We start from the raw sequence: 20,607 nt of genomic DNA, 5'->3' as shown, positions 1-20,607 counted from the left end.
TCATAATAAAAGAGGGAGTGAAGCTCGCTTGTTCTCTTCCCCCCTCCACCCCCCCCCCCCCGCTCCCAAAAAGAGCCAAATGGATACGAGAAGGAGAAAGGAAAAAAAAAAAACCCCACACACCAATCTCCAAGGGGATGCCAGTGAGGTGTGGCTTGTATTTAAATATCCAATATGTCAATGTAAGGGGAGTGGGTACGTATATAAAGTGCCGTTTGTATCCGATAGCTCGACGAAGCCAGCTATGAGAGGCCTGAGGAGATGGATGTGGAGGGAAAGCGGCACTTTGACTGAGAGCAAGGTCAGGAGCGCGCTGCCCCACGCTCCCCGCCGCTGAGAAGTTCCTTGGACGAGAACAGACGTCGACTGCAGCTCTGCAGAGCAAGGAGCTAGGGAGCGAGCGCCGGCGAATCGCCCACGCCCGCTTCGGGGAGAGGCAGTTCGCGCACCTCCGCCCCGGCTCGGCCCCGCGCACCCCGCCATGGCGGAGGTGGGGGGGGTCTTCGCTTCCTTGGACTGGGATCTGCACGGTTTTTCCTCATCTCTGGGGAACATGCCCTTAGCTGACTCCCCTGGTTTCCTGAACGAGCGCCTGGGCCAGATCGAGGGGAAGCTGCAGCGCGGTTCGCCCACAGACTTCGCCCACCTGAAGGGGATCTTGCGGCGCCGCCAGCTGTACTGCCGCACCGGCTTCCACCTGGAGATTTTCCCCAACGGCACGGTTCACGGCACCCGCCACGACCACAGCCGCTTCGGTGAGGACACGACCGGGAGGGACGGGAGGCGAGCGTACAGACGGTGCACTGGGGAGCCGACGGCTCTGAGCTCAGGCTCCGGGCCCCGCGGACCGCCCCCAGCTCAGTGCCGTCAAGGCTGAAGGCCGCCAGGGACGCGGGGCAGATGGGACACGACGGTGCGGACTTGAGCCGTAAGGCATCAGGGAGCCTGGCACCCTGAGACGCTCGGGAGGGGGCCGGGGCGCGGGCGCCTTGAGGTGAGGCCTCTTCTTCCTCCACTCCACTCTCCCTTCCTCCCTTGAGTGAGAGAGGATGGTTCTGGCACCTAGATGCTGTACTTCGACTGGAAGTAGGTGGAGCTGGGAGAGGGGTAGGAGCAGAATCACAGCAGCTGCAGCGCGGGACAGAGCCTCGAGGGTAGGATTGTCGCTGGCGATGGCCTGGAGCAGGAGCCTTCGTGGGCCATGGATGTGGTAGGCGAGTAGCCCACACCCACGTCGCTTTTGGCCAGCACCTGCCTGCCTCTGGGTTGCTCTGCCTGGGGTGGGGGCCAATCCAGGCAGCAGGGCATGAGCTGGGTATTGGAGAAACTAGGAAAGCCTTCCAGTGTCCACTGTGTAAGGGCACAAGCCCTGGGGCAGCTTTTGCTTGGAGCTGCCTCTGTACTCCTTGCCTCAGTGAGGAAACAGTCCTGGGCCCACTCCCAGCAACAGAAACAGGTGTCTCCTGGGCCCAGGACAGGAAACATCCACCTCTATCCAAGGTTTTCTCTGTCCACCATTCTGCAAATTGTTCAAAGGGCACAGCTGCCTGTCTCACATATAGAACACAGTATAAACCTTGGTCTGAGACAGAGATCATTAGGTTTCTAAACAAATGTGTCCACTCATCAGTAATTTGGCCATTTTTATTTTCAATATCCTACTCTCCACTAAACCATTTTTCAGGTGCTGGGACAGCTATCCTTCCTTGGGCCCTCTTTCCCCCAATGCCCCTACTTCCTCCCAAGGACCCAGTGGCCCAAGGAAACCTATCCCTAAGCCTATAAGAGATTTTGACTACGTTCAGACATAGTAAGTTCTTTTCTTTTTTCCACCCTCCTTCACTCCCTCCAAGCCTCCTCATCCTCCTACTCCCCATTCCTTGCTGGAGCTGCTGCTGGTGTGCACAGTAAAAAGTGTGTGGGGGGGTGCACAGAGGCCAAGTCTAGCAAACAACTTAGGGCTAGGGCTGGTCTTCCTTGCTGGGAGCAAGCAGGAACCCTAATGAGGTCTATGTCATCTTGGAAAAATGCACTCACAGAGCTGGAGTGCAGTAGGTTGCATGTGGGGTGGGGGTAATGGAGGGGTGCAGGTGTCTGTATAAACTTGCAGCACGTCCTCAAATGGGTGATAAGGTGGGGTGGAGGGAGAAGGCGTGCTAACTTGGCTCCTTTTCCTTCCATTGCTTATGACTTTGCAGTCTCCTTTTGTTTCTCTTCAGAAGTAATGGGACTCCCGCCCTGGCCTCAGAGCCCCCCAAAGACTCCCAGAATGGCCTAGAAATATTGGAGTAGCTCATTCCTGAAATATAAAAGAAAAATTATGAAATAATAGAGAAATGTTGGTTGGGGGTAGCAGAGGTTGAGAAACTATGAGCTTGGCTCCCAGCAGCTACAAGTGTTTGTCTGACTCTGTGCCTAAGCTGAGCCCAATAACCTACAAGGTCAACATAAATCAATAATAGGCTCTTGGGATAAGTGGTCTTTAATTACCTCCCTAAGGACACATCTTGATTTCTTTTCATCTCTCAGGCCTGCTAAGGGTGTTAAGTTTAAGGAGAAACCAAAGGAAATAAAACTGGCAGGAAGAAGGGATGTTTTCACTGCTGCTTAACTGACTGCTTCATTTTTTGTTTTGTCTTTAAAAAACACTGCCTGAGACCACCTCTGCATCACCTTTTCCCTTTCTTCCTTCCCTGGCTTCCTGGCAGTTTTGTGTATTTCCTGTAAATGAAATGATAACTGGTCAAAGCTGTCTCTTTGTAACCTCCCCTGCCAACTTTCTAACACATTTACTCTTTCTCAGTTTAGCTTTTGGCAAAGAAAGAGGTGGCATTTGAGTTTGCTAACTCCTCCCTCCACATTTGAGTTAATCAGCCAGGGTATTCAATAAATCGAAACTTTAACATTCCATAAGTGCTTTAGCAGTCAACATTCCAGCAGGGTAAAGTAGGCCAGACTTAAGATATAAAATATTATAGATTTCTGCTTGGGGGGAGGAGGTAGTCTCCAAAGGCCATGTAAAGTAAATAGCTATTTGTTGTAATTGGAGAGCAGGGCCCCCAAGGATTACCCTGGAATCCATGTGTTCAGAACAAGTCAGGCTGAGCCCAAGAGCAGCCCCGACTCCATATAATAACCTGTTGGCACAGCCTATCCTCCCCCCTTACCACCCCCTATTCTGCCATCAGTAGCCAGGAGTATTACAACCTCTGCCTGGCTGGTGGCATTAACATGAGGTTCACAGAGATACTGACATTCTTGAGGGACACCTGTGGATTGGCATAGTAGGGTTTGGGAGCCAGGCTGGAGGAGAGGCCTCCCACCACATGGGATGGAGCAGACTCCTGCAGCTGCTTTGGGTTTTGAGTGAGCTGGTTCTTATTTGGCAGGATGCCAAGGCAGCACTGTCTTGGCCATGAAGGTCTGAAAGGATGGCTGAGGGAGCTCAGGCAAGTTATGGAACCAGATTAAATGGTGCCTTCGTCAGTCATCTAGCTAAGTTCTGGAGCAGTGAGACCCAGGATGATCCATTTTGAATGAGGCCATGGAGGAAAAGGTGTAAGAAGGCAAGAGTCCAGAAATTGTCAAGCAAAGGCCAGAGCTTGCGGTGGACAGGTCAAGATGAGGCAGAGCAGAGAGAGGTCCTGAGCTTTAAAGGGGGTGAGAGTAGTGAGGACAAACTTTGTCTACTTAATACTTTGCCTCAACACTTTACTGTTAACACCCCTCTCCAGCTGTAGCTGGGAAAATGTAAAAATGGCTTGTTTTCTCTCTCCCTTCATGCTGGCTGGGATTCAGAGAAGGTTTAGGAATATCTGTTCCATCATCATGTGCCACTGGGTTCCCACAGTTTAAATCCAGCTAATAGGAAAGTTGGCAGAGGGAAATGATGCCCAAAGACAGCTGGGCAGGGACGATTCCAGCTGTTGGAGATCCCTGTTACTGGACACAACCCAAGTGACTTCCTGTATGATCTGTCCTTTGGCATCATGTTAACAGAGAATTGGAGAAAAACTGTGGTGACTCAAATGGCCACACCTCTTGGGTTTCATGATTTGTTCTCACATCAGGTCTTGGATGGTGAGATCACAAGCTGACCTCTGCTACTTAATGAGCTCGGGGTGGTTAGAGACATGAGATACTTAGAGAATGAGGGAACTAAGACTTGAGGCTCAGAAGTAATCTGCCTAAGCAAATCAAAGAACTGAAGGCTCCAACAGGTTGGTATCCCTCAAAGTTTAGCACCCAGAACTGAATCATGACCTGGCTTCTCATTTCCTTGCCACACTGGCTGTTCTCCTTTGAATACACTCCTGTGTTTCTGTAGCCCTCTTTAAACACAGTCGAACTAAAAAACAAAGCAGAATGGGGCAATCCTCTCCCTTAAGCCAGATACTAGACCTCTATCAGTGCAGCCTTAAATCACATTAGCTTTATTTTCCCTTCCCCCCTATGTTTTACATTAGCTTTTTAATAATTTTTAATTTTTACATGACTAGTTCCACATTAGCTTTTTAATAATCTCATGAATCACCCATACCGAGCTTACCTTATTCAATCAAATCCCCTAAGCCATTGTTGTGTATGTTTTGCTAAGCCACATCTCCCCATTCCAGAAATGGGCAGACTTGCATTTGATAAAAATGCATGAAAACACAAAAGAACAGTATGTTTTCAAGAAAATATACATGGTTGCCTAAAATGGGGAGGAGGATGGGAACAGAGTATGGAAATAAAAAGAAAGAAATAGATAACGAAAACGCCCTTGCACAGGCCAATTATTATAATAGGACAAAAAAAAAAAGGAGTATGATTTACTCAACTGTCTGCACTTGAGGCTCACCCTCGCCCAGCAAAACCCCAAACACAAAAAAAAACATCTTCGGTAGTTGGTTTGGGGACCAAAGTGCAGGATTTTACATTTTATTCCAACTAAAGCTTATTTTGCTGGAGTCAGTCCATTTTTCCATTCTCTTGAAATCTCTTTGGATTTTGTTTGTGTCACCCTCTCAGCTGTATGTCTTCTGGAACTAGGGTAAGCAGTCCTTCTCTTAAAGTCATTTATTAAAATGTTAAACAGGGAAGAACCCAAATCAGAATGTTGTGCAGTACAACTAAAAGTTTTGGTCTATAAAATCAGTATCTGCTTAACCATTACTTGGCACCAGGTATTTTCTCTTTTACCTCCTACCATCTTGTATCAATCTCTTTTCCCAAAACTCCTTTCTTTGTACTATAAGAGTTAGTAACAACCAGACTGAGAATAAAACTTGGAGAATTTTTATACAATGGCAGCCAAAGAACTTTACATTCTTCAAATGGGCCATGGAAACATGTGCCCTAAAGCTGCCACACTTGAACACCACCTACCAGCCCAAGTCACTGGGGCTCTTCAGACTTCCCACTGGAGTTTTGCACATGATTTCAAAATTAACCACTTACATTTTTAAGTGATCTTTAAGGAATTAGTCTCACTTTCTATGTAGATTACATAGAATATTATTACCCTTAAAATTGCATTTTTTAATAAGAAAGACAGCCAGATATGAGCTCATTTCATACCTTTGGTTGCCTCTGTGAGTCGTATCAAGTTTTGTTCTGTACATTGAAAAGCATGGTTAGAGACAGGAATATCACAGAAGAATCTAGCTGCCCATTATATCTGCATCCATTTGATAGATGTGCTATCTTAGGATAAAAGTATAAAGTGTTCAGTGTCACCAGCGTTTCAGTTCTTGGTCCTTTTTCCCTCTTAGTGGTTGATTTCTTTTTTCCTCTTACTGCTGCTCAGTAAATGAAAACGTTTTCAAGTCTTCACCTCTATCCTTGTCAGCTAGAGGGACATTTCTGAATGTCTTCCCTTTTCCCTTTAATTTGCAACATCTCAAATCAGTATTAAGTCCAATACCACCTGCCAACTCTTGGCCATGAATAAACTTAAAATTCTCAAGAGAGAAGGGGAGAATGACAGGCTTGTCAGCCTGTGACTGTATTGGCTGAGAGCACTTTTCAGGAGAAAGCTCTTACCAGGCCAAGTTCTGCATCCTGCCTATGGCAGGAGAAACAACTTAGTGAGTGGCCTGTGTGGCCTTTGTTAGAGTCAGCTACAGGCAGTTGACAGCCTCATGTGGCTTTAAGTACATGGGAGCTAAGAGGGTACAAAACAAGTTCAGCCTAAAGGACAGAGGTAATGCTCTGTTCTCTGGGGAGGAGAGAAATGACTTTGGGGAGATACAGAAACCTGGCCATATTCTCCTGTTTAGGAAGACTGCAATCCCATTTCTTGAAATGTTGGTATTTAACAGTAATAGTGCCTTATAATTAGGAGCTTTTTAAACCAAAGCCTTCTCACTGTATCTTCCTCATAATATGCCTAAGAGTGTTGACTAGAGGCAGAGATTGTTTCCCCCATTTTATATATGGAAAACTTGAGGTTCACAGAGACTCAGTGTCTTCTCTGTAGTTCCATTCTTGCTGCAAAAGATGGTTTTATCAGGTCATTCATGAAAGGCACCCAGGGCTGGCCTCCAGTTGCGGATAAATGACTGGTAGCTCATGTTACCTGAACAGCTTCCTCTTAGCTTGATGTTAGTAATGGAAATGGAATTCACCTTTTTTGCTCTAGGCATCCTGGAGTTTATCAGCCTGGCTGTGGGGCTGATCAGCATTCGGGGAGTGGACTCTGGCCTATACTTAGGAATGAACGAACGAGGAGAGCTATATGGATCGGTAAGTTTAAGATTTTCTTTTCATCAGAGGCTATTACCACCAGTATTTGGACAATGTAAGGCAAAATTATAAAGACTTTTATCTAGCACTTGAAATCCCTTTTGTCAACTGTAAAGACTAGTGTTTTCTAGTCACGTGTGGTTGCCCAGGAACTTGCTCCATAACACTTTTCCACTCATTCAGCCCCCATGAAAACATAAACTTTACTGTAGCATACTTGCTTTTGCCTTTTCCATTAGAGGGCCAACTAGTCTGATGATAATAGTAAGCTGTGCTAGTTTGTTAGTAGATGGTATGGGTTTGGGGCATTTGCTGTCCTGAGGTGTACATAGGAATTTTAATGGGTGCCCAGAGTGGTAGCAGACTAGCTGGCACAAAAATAGGCAGTGGAAAATCTGGCCTTCAGATTGAGAATTCTGAGATTAACAACACAGTCCCTGATTTCCAGATTGCTTCAGCTGAATCCCAAAGGCCAAATGAAACAAATAAATGAAGAGTGAGGGTTCCAGGGTCTGGTGATAGCCCTAAGTCTCCAGCTAGGACTGGTTTGGCTGCAGTGTGTTCTCTATTCTGGAAGCTAGCCAAGAGCTGGGGACTGGTGAGTGACTTTGCTGACCTTAACCCTTTCAGGGAATCCCAACTCGTGGCTTTGGCTTTTGAGTCACATAGAATGCTTTCTGGCTGCCTGCACCCCTTGAAATCAGAACACATTTTTCCCTGACACCTAAGCGATAGGCCTGTCCCCAGCACTCAGTATCGGCAACCCCAACAAGTACTATGGATCAAATGTGAGAAGGGACAGAGGCAAGAGACCCAGGAGCTGCTAGCTTAATGTAGCCAGATTGGAGGAACTTTTCGAAGAGATCTTTTGTAAGCTTTCCAACTGACAGGCCTTGGGCCCTTCATCAAGAGAGATCACAGCTCACCTCCTGTGGAACTTAATATAGATCCAAGGCCTTTGCCTATCAGTTGACATGGTTGACTGTAATCTCAATATATTTTAACATTAGCCCTAAGTAGGAAGAAAACTCAGGGATGCCAGTGGGGCATTGGGCAGCCATACCAGACATCCTTAGGCTCTATTGTGCCCCTGAGACCTATATAATTTTATTAGCCAACGTTATCCCAATAAATTCAATAAAAATAATTTTAAAAAAATTTCAGCTCAAAGAGCCAGGTAAGGCTCTCTCCTCCAGTCTCCTGCCTTCAGGAAAGGTCTTACCTAAAACATTTTTGTGTAGCTCATGAAAGAGAATGAAGGTGATAAAAATCGGACTATTTTGCTATTTGGAAAGAAAATACCTCAGTAATATGAGAGATAGGACTGAAATTTTCTAATATCAATGTGCTATTGCTCTTTCAGGGTTCTCTACCAGCAAGCTGGGATGGGGAAAATAGTCATATAATGGGCTCTGCTTTATTTTCTCACCCTCACAGAAGAAACTCACGCATGAATGTGTTTTCCGGGAACAGTTTGAAGAAAACTGGTACAACACCTATGCCTCCACCTTGTACAAACACTTGGACTCGGAGAGACAGTATTATGTGGCCCTGAATAAAGACGGCTCACCCCGGGAGGGATACAGGACTAAACGACACCAGAAATTCACTCACTTTTTACCCAGGCCTGTAGATCCTTCTAAGTTACCCTCCATGTCCAGAGACCTCTTCCACTATAGGTAACGGACCCTAGTGTGACCTCTGTAACCCATATACTTTGGGGCCACAGTTGTCTCTGCAAGCACTATACTCGTAGCTTTTCAATCCTCTTTCCTATCAACTTAGATAGCAAAGAAACACTTACTGTTCAACTCAACCCAACTGTTCCCTTGTTGTTCAAAGTGTATATCAAAGTTGGGTTATTTTGGGGAGGGATGTGGGGGGAAGGGTGGGCTAAAGGGAATCTTGTATATACTTTTTTCTTTACTCATGTACTTTCCCCTGAGGTGTACGAAAAAGACTGGGGGCCCCTGCCAAGGGCCAAGGGTACCTCGCTCCACAATCTACCCAAATACCTTGACAATGGGTAAATGAAAGACCAAAAGATCTGCCACAGATGCTACCTACAGAGCTTTAGAAAAGTCTCATTCAGAAAAATCTTTAGGGCTACAGCCCTGATGCAAGCCATCCTTGATTTGGCTCTGCAGATTTCTCATCTGTCCTGACATGCAGTTTTCCTGCCATTGAAGTGGGAAATGGGGAAGATTGCAAAAAATGCTATTAAAATTTAAGCATGGATACTGTGCATAAGGACAAACTATTTATGAAATGTATATGCTATTTATTTTATATATTTATTTATTTCAAAATAATTTTATTTTTAATGAGAGATGCTATGACTGGATTTTCATCAGAAAGAATAAGGTCCTACTGAAACAGGATAAATTAGTTATTAAAGGCTTTTATTGGCAATAAAATTGTCTTTATATTGTAACCACTGTCTAATTCTATTGATTTGTACATTTAGTAGGATGAGTCAGCTTCTTTCTTCTACAACTTCTTAGAATTTCCTGATGTCAGCATCACACTGCCTAGGCTTGATGACCCATTATTCACAATATTAGTATTATCTAGGGGCCCTGTCTGAAGTCCTTTCTGATTCTATGACATTGGTGAACAAAGTTTCAGAAAGGCCTGAATCAACATCTCTTATGGCAGCTCCCATTTGTGATTAGGATTTAGGCATAGAAAAACCCTCCTTTAGGATTTGGTTAGGGCCCAAAGCATGCAGATCAGAAACCCTAATTGGTGGCTGCTTACTTTATTTTTTATAAGAAAAATTTATTTATGAAGTTAGAGAGGTAGTAGAAGTGAACTAACTGGGCTGCATAGGCTCAAGATATAAGTTACAGAAGCAAAAGAAGGGCCTTTGGAGCTTAGGAGAGAGAAAGGCAAAGGTAAAGATGGGAAGAGAAAGATGAAGGTGTGTCCTCAAGAGGGAGAACCCGTTGGTGGCTTTATATTTTCTATATGAAGATGAAGGGATTCAAAATAAAAAAACAATCAATAGGGAAACTGAGCCCTAGCTGGTTTGGCTCAGTGGATAGAGCGTCGGCCTACAGACCAAAGGTTCCCAGGTTCAATTCCAGTAAAGGGCACATACCTTGGTTGCAGGCTCCTCCCTGGCCCAGGCCCTGTTCAGGACTCCTGCAGGAGGCAACCAATCAATGTGTTTCTCTCACATCGATGTTTCTCTCTGTCTTTCCCTCTCTCTTCCACTCTCTAAAAAAGAAAAAAAAATCAATGGAAAAATATACTCAGGTGAGGATTAACAACAACAAAACTATACATATATGGAAACTGATTATTTGAACCAGTCAACTTACCTTCTAGAGGTGTTCTCCCACTCCCTATCCAACCTCAACCCCCATCCCCTGCCAGTGCTTTTCCTAGAGAATTCTGGGAAGTGTTAATACATTTCCCTAAAGCAGTAGTTCTCAGAGTATATGGTCTCTTAAACACCAGCAGCAACTGGGAACTTCTTAGAAATGCAAATTATCAGGCCCTACCCTATACCTGCCAAATCTGGGGGCAGGGAGGCAGCAATTTGTGTGGTAACAAACCTCCCAGAGGATTCTTGTGCACGATAAAGTTTGAAACCTAGTGCCATAAAGGAATAGTTTTCAAAAATAATTCCTTATGCAGCTGAATGGCTTATAAATAAAGTTTGTGGATAATTTCGGTCCATAAAACAAAAGTAGAGTGGCTCTAATTGAAGGGCAGGTGGCATTTCTGGAGCTCCCTCTTCTCCAGATCAGCCCCTAAGATATCTTGGTTTAAAATCCCTGGCCTCTTTACTGATATTTACTGAGGTAGACGCATATGGTTATTTTCATTTTCAAAGTGAATACTGTCAGGAAACAACCAAAGAAATCAAAGTCTCATTGCATACTCAGGGACCATGAAGGGCTGGTGGGAAAAGGTTTGGGGTTTAAGATAGTTCCTCCTGGAGTTCCTCATTCACATCAGATTAGCATTTGCTATTTTTCCAACTGATTGTACATCTGAACAAATAGCTTAGGAAGCAGCACACTTCAAAATCAAAACCAAAAAGTCTATAAAAGCTCATCCAAACCTAGGTACCCAAAAGGAAAACCAGCCACACATATGAGAATATATACATTAGATAGCAAGTAAGACTGTAGAATAAAAAATGTTAAGTTGCATACTATATGTGATCATAGAATACTCACCAATGGACTCACCAAGGCTGAGATCTTGCAGGGCTAGGATGGGTAGGGAAAGTTGCAAAGGGGTAATGCCTGCCACGAAGAACCAACAGGATTTGGAGAGGCAAGAAGGTTGATGGTAATGCCCATGTTGAATTACAGGAAAGAGACATCACCTCTAGAGGTCTCTGGGAAATGGATAAAAATCAGCTGTGTGGTATTTTTTATGTACATCATACTTCATTTTAAAAACAAAATTTTACCTACATTATCTATAGTCAGTACCTAGAACTTTTGATACACAGCTACATCTTCTTTTTTAATTACAGTTGATGTACAATATTATATTAGTTTCAGGTGTACAACCCATTGATTAGACATTTATATAACTTATGAATTGATGCTCCCAATAAGTCTAGTACCCACCTGGCACCATACATAGTTATTATAATACTATAGGCTCAGTGCATGAAATTTGTGCACTGGGTGTGTGTGGGGGGGTGTCTCTCAGCCCAGATTGCGAGAAGGCACAGGCCAGGCCAAGGGACCCCACCGGTGCATGATTGGGGCTGGGGAGGGACACAGGAGGTTGGCCGGCGAGGGAGGGACCTCGAGAAGGCTCCAGGGCATGTCCAGCCTGTCTTGCTCAGTCCCGATAGGCCAAATCCCAGCAGCAAGCTAACCTACCTGTCAGAGCATCTGCCCCCTAGTGGTTAGTGCACGTCATAGCGACTGGTCAACTGTCTTCCCCCTGGTGGTCAGTGCACATCACAGTGACTGGTCAACCAGTCGACTGTCTGTCCCCTGGTGGTCTGGGCATGTCATAGCAAGCGGTTGAGCGGCATTAGCATATCATTAGCATATTATGCTTTGATTGGTTGAATGGACAACCAGACACTTAGGATATTGGGCTTTTATTTTATAGTATTATTTACTGTAATTCCTATGCTGTACTTGAATCCACAACCTCTGAGGTCTTGTGAGATAAATGAGATCTATTTTAATTAATAGGAAGCTGTCACTGACCTATGAGTAGGGCCAGTGTTACTCTAGTGAGGCACTTGACATGGGCCTGACAAGGCCACAAGCACTACATGGCAGGATTTACAAGGAAAATGGCACTGTAATGAAAAAGGGAAAGACTCCCAATCCTAGAGTCAGGCAATACCTTTTTCCTCTGGGTTGAAGTAGAGGGAAAGGACTAGAAAAATGGTGTAGGGTCCAAGGAGGCAGGAGGAGTTCATTAAGAGTGGGTGAGGCTCTCTTTGGTATTGAACTATACAAATAGCCATGAAAGGGGTACATGACCAGAAAATGTCAATAGGCAACTGTTTTCATTTCAAAAAGAGGGGAAAGATAAATTCTGGGAATGGAAATATAAGATATACCACTAGATCAATCGATAGCTGATTGATACCATATCCTCAAAGTGCTAAAGTAATGGATTTTGTGCCAATCTAGAGTGAATTTTACAGCAGTAAGCTCTAGACCTCTGGTTTTGGGTGAAAACTTGCACAAAGACAATTTCTTATTCATCTTTGCATCCCCTCCCAGTGTTTGCAGGGGTCCTCAAACTTTTTAAACAGGGGGCCAGTTCACTGTCCCTCAGACCGTTGGAGGACCGGACTATAGTTAAAAAAAAAACTATGAACAAATTCCTATGCGCACTGCGGGCCCGGGACGAGTCGGCTGCTAAGCAGGACAGGCAGCGGCACCCAGCGGGCCGGATAAATGTCCTCGGCAGGCCGCATGTGGCCCGCAGGCCGTAGTTTGAGGACGCCTGGTTTAGAGCGTTCCTGGAACAAAACAAATGCTTAGTAAATGTTTGTTGAATACATGAATGGTTGATTGAAAGAATAAGTGAATGAATGGACATAGACATCTTTAGAAAATATGTACATGATACAAATGTTTAGCTAAAGAGAATGAATGCATTATATAACTGACTCGTCTGAACTGTTAAGTTCTGAGTATTCTCAGGTAGGCACAATAACAAACTAGAGTGTGTTTAGGGAAAGATATTGAGTTCCCTGTCACTAGGCATGTTTACACAGAGGTTAGACATCCTCTTAACAAGGATATTGCATCATTGAGAGGGGACAGGGTGACTACTACATTAAAATGGCAGAATGTGGCATTAGTTTATTAACTATTTACTCCTTGGGACCCCCAGCTATCTTCTGAGCACCAATAGTGTTCCAAGAAAAAAATATAAGACCTAAGAGTGCTACCTAACTGCTAGTTTATGCCAGGAAAAACATTATGAACCAGAGGTTCCAAACTTGGGGTTCTTGAGGTCCTTAAAGGTCCATGGAAGCCCCCTGGGCCTGAATTCCCACAATTGTATGTGAATTTTATGTGTATGCACATTTTTCCTTTCATTGGTTCTCAATGTGTCCCCTCAAATGTTAGGAACAACTACCTTAGGAGTTTCTATGGCCTCAAAGTGCTGGTATAAGAAATGGTGGCCACTGTGATCCTATGTGAAAAACTTGACAGAGTCTTTAGCTTTGGGATTTTTTTCAAAGAGGTAGATTTTATACGTGAAACCTTTGATTTCTGTACTCTAAGACACAGCTTCAAGTTTGGCAACAGGGAGGTGGGAGTGAGGAGAGGGAGGAGCTGTGATGGCTTCACCACTCAGTGGTTCTGAACAAAGCTCAACCCCATACCACTCCCATCAGCAGACCTGATAGCAACAAGACTCTCCTCCCCCTCCCCACACACACCTCTTTTCACTCCCACTGCCATAGCCAAATGTTGCTCATGTTCAAAAAACAACCAGAGACTGAACCCACCAGGCCCAGACACAAGAAGCTTATCAAGCCATCAAAGCAGACTCCTTCCCAAAGGGAATTTAATCAAAGGTTTGAAATAATAAAAGAACCTGAGTTTATCTTACCTTTACGGCACTGCAGTGCTCAGCCACCAAATCCCTGGCTGAATGGTCAGAAATCCATCAGTCTCAGGGCTCTAGTTGGGCAGCAGGCCTAGCTTTTCTCCTCATGAAAAGGCTGGCCCTTGGGATTCCTTTTCCTTCTCTCTGGAGTAGTTGGAGCGATATTGCCTTTCCCCAGCACTTCATGAAAAGAGGTCTATTGAGGAATGCGGGAGGTTCGAGAGAAAGGGACCAGAAAGGAAAAAGCCTCTCTGGAAAAAAAGCTGTTCACTGTCAGTCATCTAACTCCCTTGCTCAGTAGAAGGATCAGAACATAATTTAGTTTGTCATTCCTCTATTAGAGCTCCCTCTATTCTCAACTGAAAATGGAAGGCCTTTCTAATAGGTCTGCACAACAGGGCTCTGGTGGCAATTGCAGATACCCAATTGTCTCCTTGACCCTTAATCGTCTCCACTCCTCCAATTCCCATACAAGGTATGAAATCATAGCTGTTCTTTATTGTTGGCAATGGAGCAAAAGACATGGAGATAACATGTTCTTCAGGTCCTGGAGTCAGACCAACCGTATTTACATCCATATTCCTTTATTTTCTAACTTTTTGACCCTAAACAACTTCATTAATTCATTCATTGGTCTAACAAATACTTATCGAGCACCTATTTCATCTCAAGCCATCAAAGCAGAGATATAGTTGTGAATAAGATAGACTTAGTTACTCTCCTCATGACATGATGTAGTCAGAAAGACAGACATAAAAAGTGAACCTATATATTGCAGTAAGTGCTGTAAAGAAAGAGTACAAGGTGCTATGAGAGTGTTTATCAGGGAGACATAACCTATTAAGGAGGTTAGGGTAAGGCTTCCTGAAAAAGTGATGCTTAGGGTTAGCCCTGAAGGGTGAGTAGGAGTTAGCTTAGTTGGGGGTAGAAATAGCTTTCCAGGCAGAGAACAGGAATACATAAAAGTCCAAAGGCAGGAAGGAGTTAGGCATGATTTTAAAAAACTACACCCAGGCCAGGTGGCTCAGTTGGTTGCAGTGTCATCTCGTACACCAAAAGGTTGTGGGTTTGGTTCCCAGTTAGGGTATGTACCTAGATTGCAGATTCAATCCCCGGTCAGGAGCACACAGGAGCAATCGATCAATGTTTCTCTCTCACATCAATGTTTATCTCTATCTGTCTTTCTCTCTCCCTTTCTGTCTCTATAAAAATCAATAAAAACATCCTCAGGTGAGGATTTTTTTAAAAAAACTACAAGAAAGTAGTATGGCAGAATTTTAGTAAGCCACAGTGTCTTCACCTATAAAGTGAGGATGATCATACTACCTACCTCAAGAGCTGTTGCTGTGAAGATTAAATGAGATAATGTATGGAAAGTGTTAAGTACTTAACACAGTACTGGGTGCATAGTAAGCACTCAATAAATGTTAGCCATTGCTATTACCTTTAGTTCATTATTTATTATTTGTAGTATTAATTTGAAAGCATATCTCTGAATGAACATATGCATCGCTCCATACCCCCTTCTGTATGTATGATTCTTCTGGGATTTACAAAGGACAGGTACCAGAAAGCAAGGTGGCACATGAGACAGTCATGCCATTCAAATGATGGCCTCTTTCTAAGAATATATGAGAGCACCAACTGGGAAACTCCACCTTATAATGTACGTGGAATGAATCTCTCAGCCCTCACCCAATTTTCATTTTAGTTATATTTTAGCAGTGCAGCCTAGAATCCCAGGATCCTCCCTTGCCCAGGCTCCCATTAACTCCACCAAGCATCGATAGTGTCACCTGGATGCCACATATCTAGAACCCTCCATTTTTATTTTTCTTCCTTATAGTCCTACCCTTTGGGACCCATCCCAGTCCTCTTTAACATGCCACACACTAGACTCCTAGTAAACCCCTGTCGACAGATGCACATTTGCCCTGTCAGTCTGTGACTTCCCTGTGTCCCACCAGTTGTAAATGTTTCAAGTTTCCAAACCCATCACAACATCTGAACCTTACCTAACACTATATCCTATAGGTATCTCCAGGCTATTATACCTACACACAATAGGTCCTAAAACCCTCCTCCAGTATAAACCCAAGGCATTGCTTCCTCAACATACAATCTGAATGTCATGTATATATCTAGTACAGGATAACTTAGTGAGCCCCCACCAAAAGTCCCATCCAACTCTAGTTTAAAGTGCCCACTTTCACCCTGGCCAGTGTTGCTAAGTGGTTAGAGCGCCAGACCATGCACCAAAGGGTCATGAGTTCGATTCCTAGTCAAGGGCATGTACCTAGGTTGCAGGTTCGATCCCTGGGCTAGTTGGGAAGCAACCAATCGAAAACTATCTCTCACATCGATGTTTCTCTCTCTCCTCCTCCCTCCCTCCAAACCACTCTCTCTAAATATCAATGGGAAAAATATCCTCTGGTGAGGATTAACAAAGAAATAAATAAATAAACAGTGCCCACTTTCTCTGCTTATGTTCCTGGATTGTCAACATTGCTAGATAAAGTTTTGAAAATTGGGTCATCAAATGGCCTCACTAGAAATACAGTCTCATCAACCTCAAATGGACCTTCCCTTTTCTGCTTGACAACCCTTTTATTCATTTAGTTTTGATTCTGTCTGGCATTCACCATAGCTCATCATAAAAATACCTACCATCATATCCAGAGACAAAGATGCATGGAACAAAATGACAGATCTCAGAGCGGGCGGGGGAAGAGGGGACGGGAACAGGTTAACTAAAGAACATATATGCATATAGGTATAGTCCATGTGGGAACGACCTGGAATGGTGCAGGAGCTGGGTGGAGGGGGCAAAGGAGGGGAAAATGGGGGACATCTGTAATACTGTGAACAATAAATTTTTTAAAAGATAAACAAAAAGAAATAGACAAAGGCAAAACAAAAGAATTATAAAGACTATTATGAAGGTACTAAAAAAAAGTCTAACATCTGAACAACTTTATATTGGCTCATTGTTAACCATAGCTCTCTGATAAGCACCTGGGGTAATTTTCTAAAAATACAGACTCATAAGCTCTACTGGGACTTCCTAAATAAGAATTTCCACCTCAGAGGCTTGGTTATTTATCTCAATGGTTCTCAAAATTTTTGACCTGAGGAACCTTTATACACTTAAAAATTATTGAGGACCTCAAAGAGCTTTTGTTTATGTAGATTATATCTACTGGTTTTTACCATGTTGGAAATTAAAATTCAGAATTTTTATTATCTAATAATTTGTTTAAAATAATAAACCCATTACCATTAATATAAATCACATTTTTATGAAAAATAACTATATTGACAAAATTTTAGTAATGGTATTCTTTTACATTTTTCCAAACATCTTTGAAATCTGCCTTAATAGAAAACAGCTGGATTGTTATACGTGTTTGCTTCTGCATTCAATCTGTTACTATTCTTTTGGTTGAGGTATAGGAAAAAAAGCTGGCCTCTCCTAGATCTGTAATCAGAAAACAAAGGAATTCATGGACCCCACAAGTTCTTAAACGACATTTTGAGACTCACTGACCTGTATATTTAGCAAGTCTCCTAGTAAATTTTTATCATGAGAATAGGTGGTAAACATTGCATTAGTCCATGAAGATGTTACAAATCTCCATTGATTTCAGCTCTCAGTTTCAGCCTGTTGTGGATCAGGAACTCTCTGGTCTCTGTCAACGAAAACTCCCTCACGTTTTACTAAGACCCAAGTCATCTAGTAGTGGCTTCCTATCAATCATTTATTGGTACTGTTTATTTTTGCTTTTTTTCTTTTAAAGAAATACCTTTTAAATTTTTATCATGGTAAAATATATATAACAAAACTTGCCATTTTAACCATTTGTAAGTGTACAATTCAGGAGCATTAATTATATTCAAAATATTGTACAGCCATTGGTACTATTTCCAAAATTTTTTCATCACCTCAAACAAAAAATCTGAAACTATAACTCCCCATTCCCTCCTCTTCCCAGTCTCTGGTGACCCTTAATCTACTTTGTCTCTATGGATTTTCCTGTCCTGGACATTTTACAGTATATAAATAGAATCATATAACATGTGTTCTTTTGTGATTAGCTTCTTTCATGTAGCATAATGTTTTGACGGTTCATCTATGCTGTCACATGTGTAATTACTGCATTTCTTTTTATGACTCAATAGTATTCCATTATATGATTGTATCATATTTTGTTTATCCATTCACCAGTTGATGGGCATTTGGGTTGTTTCCAGTTTGGGGCGATTATGAATAATGCTGCTATGAACATTTGTGTACAAGTCTTTGTGTGAACACATGTTTTCATTTCTCTTGCATATAAACCTGGGAGTAGAATTGCTGGGTTATATGGTACTTCTGTGGTCAACCATTTGAGAAATTGGCAAACACTTTTTCAAAGAGACCATACCATTTTACATTCCTACCAAAAATATATGAGGGTTCCAATTTCTGTACATCCTCATTATCACTTGTTATTTTCCATCTTTTTTATTGTAACCATCCTGGTGGGTGTGAAGTGATATCTCACTGTAGTTCTGATTTGAATTTTCCTGATAACTAATGATGTTGAGCATCTTTTCATGTGTTTCTTGGCCATTTATATATCTTCCTTGGAGAAATTTCTATTCAGATTCTTTGTTCATTTTTAAATTGAGTTATATGTATTTCTGAGTTAAGAGATTTCTTTATTATGGACACAAGTATATGATGTGAGTTAGAAATCCAACTTCATTATTTTGCATGTGTATGCCCAGATGTCTCGGCGCCATTTTTTGAAGACTGGTGTTTCCCCATTGAATAGTCTTGGCACTTCTGTGATAATTAATTGACCATTGATATGTGGGTTTACTTCTGCATTCTCAATTCTATTTATTGATCTTTATGTCTATCCTTATGCTACTATAACACAGTCATGATTACTGTAGATTTGTAGTAAGTTTTGAAATCAGGATATGGGAATCATCCAACTTTGTGTGTGTGTGTTTTTCAGGACTGTTTTAGCCATTCTGGGTTCCTTGAAATTCCATATGAATTTTAGGGCCAGTTTGTCAATTTATACAGAGAAACCATCTGGGATTTTGATAGAAATTACATTGAATCTATAGATCAATTTATGGAGTATTTGCCATCTTAAAAATATTAAGTCTTCTGGTCCATGAACATGGTATGTCTTTTCAGATTTTTAGGTCTCCTTTAGTTTATTTCAGGCAGGCTTGAGACTCATTTTTCCTTTCTTCCTCTTTCAGAGAGTGTTCATCCCTCCCTGAAAGCTATGTCTTTTTTTTGCACAGTTGATCCCAAGTCCACACAGCCTTGTCCTTTCAACATGTTCAAATTTCTCTCATTCTTGAAGAACTTCCTAAACATACAAGTGAAGGATGAAACCATTAAGAAAAATATCAAGAATTTTGTACTCTTTTTTTAAATTTTATTTTATTGTTTAAAATATTACAAATAGTAGTACATATAGATACAGAGGCAGAGAAGAATTCTGTACTCTTAAATATTAAAAATATTAAAATTAAAAGGTAGTCCTAACTGAGTTTTCTCAGTGGTTAGAGCATCAGCCCATGGACCGAAAGGTCACAGATTCAATTCCCTGTCAAGGACATGTACCTTGGTTGCAGGTTTGATCCCCAGCCCCGGTTGGTCAGGGCGAGTGTGGGAGGCAACCAATCAATGTGTCTCTTTCACATCGATGTTTCTCTCCTCTCCCCCACCCCAACTTTCTCCCTTCCATTCTGTCTGAAAATCAATGGGAAAAATATCCTTGTGTGAGAATTTTTAAAAAAAATAAAAGGTGAAAAACCTGGATAAATATTTGCTACAACATTTAAAATGTTATCTTTAATATACTGAATATAGGACCCAGACAAATATATAACAACACTGAACCCCAATGAAATAGGCAAAGAACATAAATAGATAATTCAATTCATAAGAGAATTGAATTATACAGTTTGTAAAAAAAACAAAAACAACAAACAAACCACAAGCAATATACTTCAATCTCAAATGTTTTTAATGAAGTGCAAAACAATGAAATATATTTTGTAATAAAATTAACAAAGTTTAAAAATATATAATAATACAACCAATGATGGTGCAGAAAACTAGGCTCAATCATATACTGCCATTGGAAGAATGCTGATGATGTAATGATAATATAAATTAAGAACTTTAAAAATGTTTATGCTTCTTGATACAGTAAATCCAATTCTAATAATGCAAAGACTTAAAAAAATATGCTTATAGCAACATTATGTATAAAAGCAAAAAAAAAAAGAAAGAAAGAAAGAAAGAAAGAAAGAAAGAAAGAAAAAAGTAAGAAGAAAGGAAGGAAGGAAGGAAGGAAGGAAGGAAGGAAGGAAGGAAGGAAGGAAGGAAGGAAGGAAAGAAGGAAGGAAGAAATACTAACTTTTCAGCAGTAGAATGCCTATAAGTTATAGTACATCACTATGATCAATTATTGTGCAGCCAATTTAAATGAGTGTTCAATATTTTAAATGACATAGAGACATTCTCTCAGAATAATTTAAAGGGAAAAGCAGAACATGGAATGGTATTACATTATGAACTCAAATATGTAAATATACCATACATATGAAAAGGAAAAAAAATGATTGAGGTAAATGAGCCAAAATGTTGAGTGCTAGTCTCTGATAAGTAGGTTTTTATCTTTAACTTCTATATTTTTCTAGCTTTTCTACAGTAAACATGTATAATTATTTATATAGTCTTGATGCCCATACAGTATTTAATCAGTCCCCCATCAATAGGCATTTAGGTTGTTT

At 41.9% G+C, this 20,607-nt stretch overlaps 1 protein-coding gene across 1 annotated transcript; it reads left to right on the top strand.

Annotated features, from left to right (window-relative positions):
• The first annotated feature begins 231 nt into the window (after window positions 1-231).
• Window positions 232-9,161, top strand: FGF16 (fibroblast growth factor 16). The gene is made up of 3 exons (XM_080653263.1): window positions 232-755; window positions 6,626-6,729; window positions 8,167-9,161. Exons 1-3 carry the CDS (start codon window positions 482-484, stop codon window positions 8,410-8,412), a joined length of 624 nt encoding a protein of 207 aa, XP_080509389.1. The 5' UTR covers window positions 232-481; the 3' UTR covers window positions 8,413-9,161.
• Window positions 9,162-20,607: the final 11,446 nt, after the last annotated feature.

This window comes from Plecotus auritus (assembly GCF_963455305.1).
Source record: "Plecotus auritus genome assembly, chromosome: X".
NCBI lineage: Eukaryota > Metazoa > Chordata > Mammalia > Chiroptera > Vespertilionidae > Plecotus > Plecotus auritus.
This window is presented reverse-complemented; position numbering and strand designations above follow the sequence as displayed.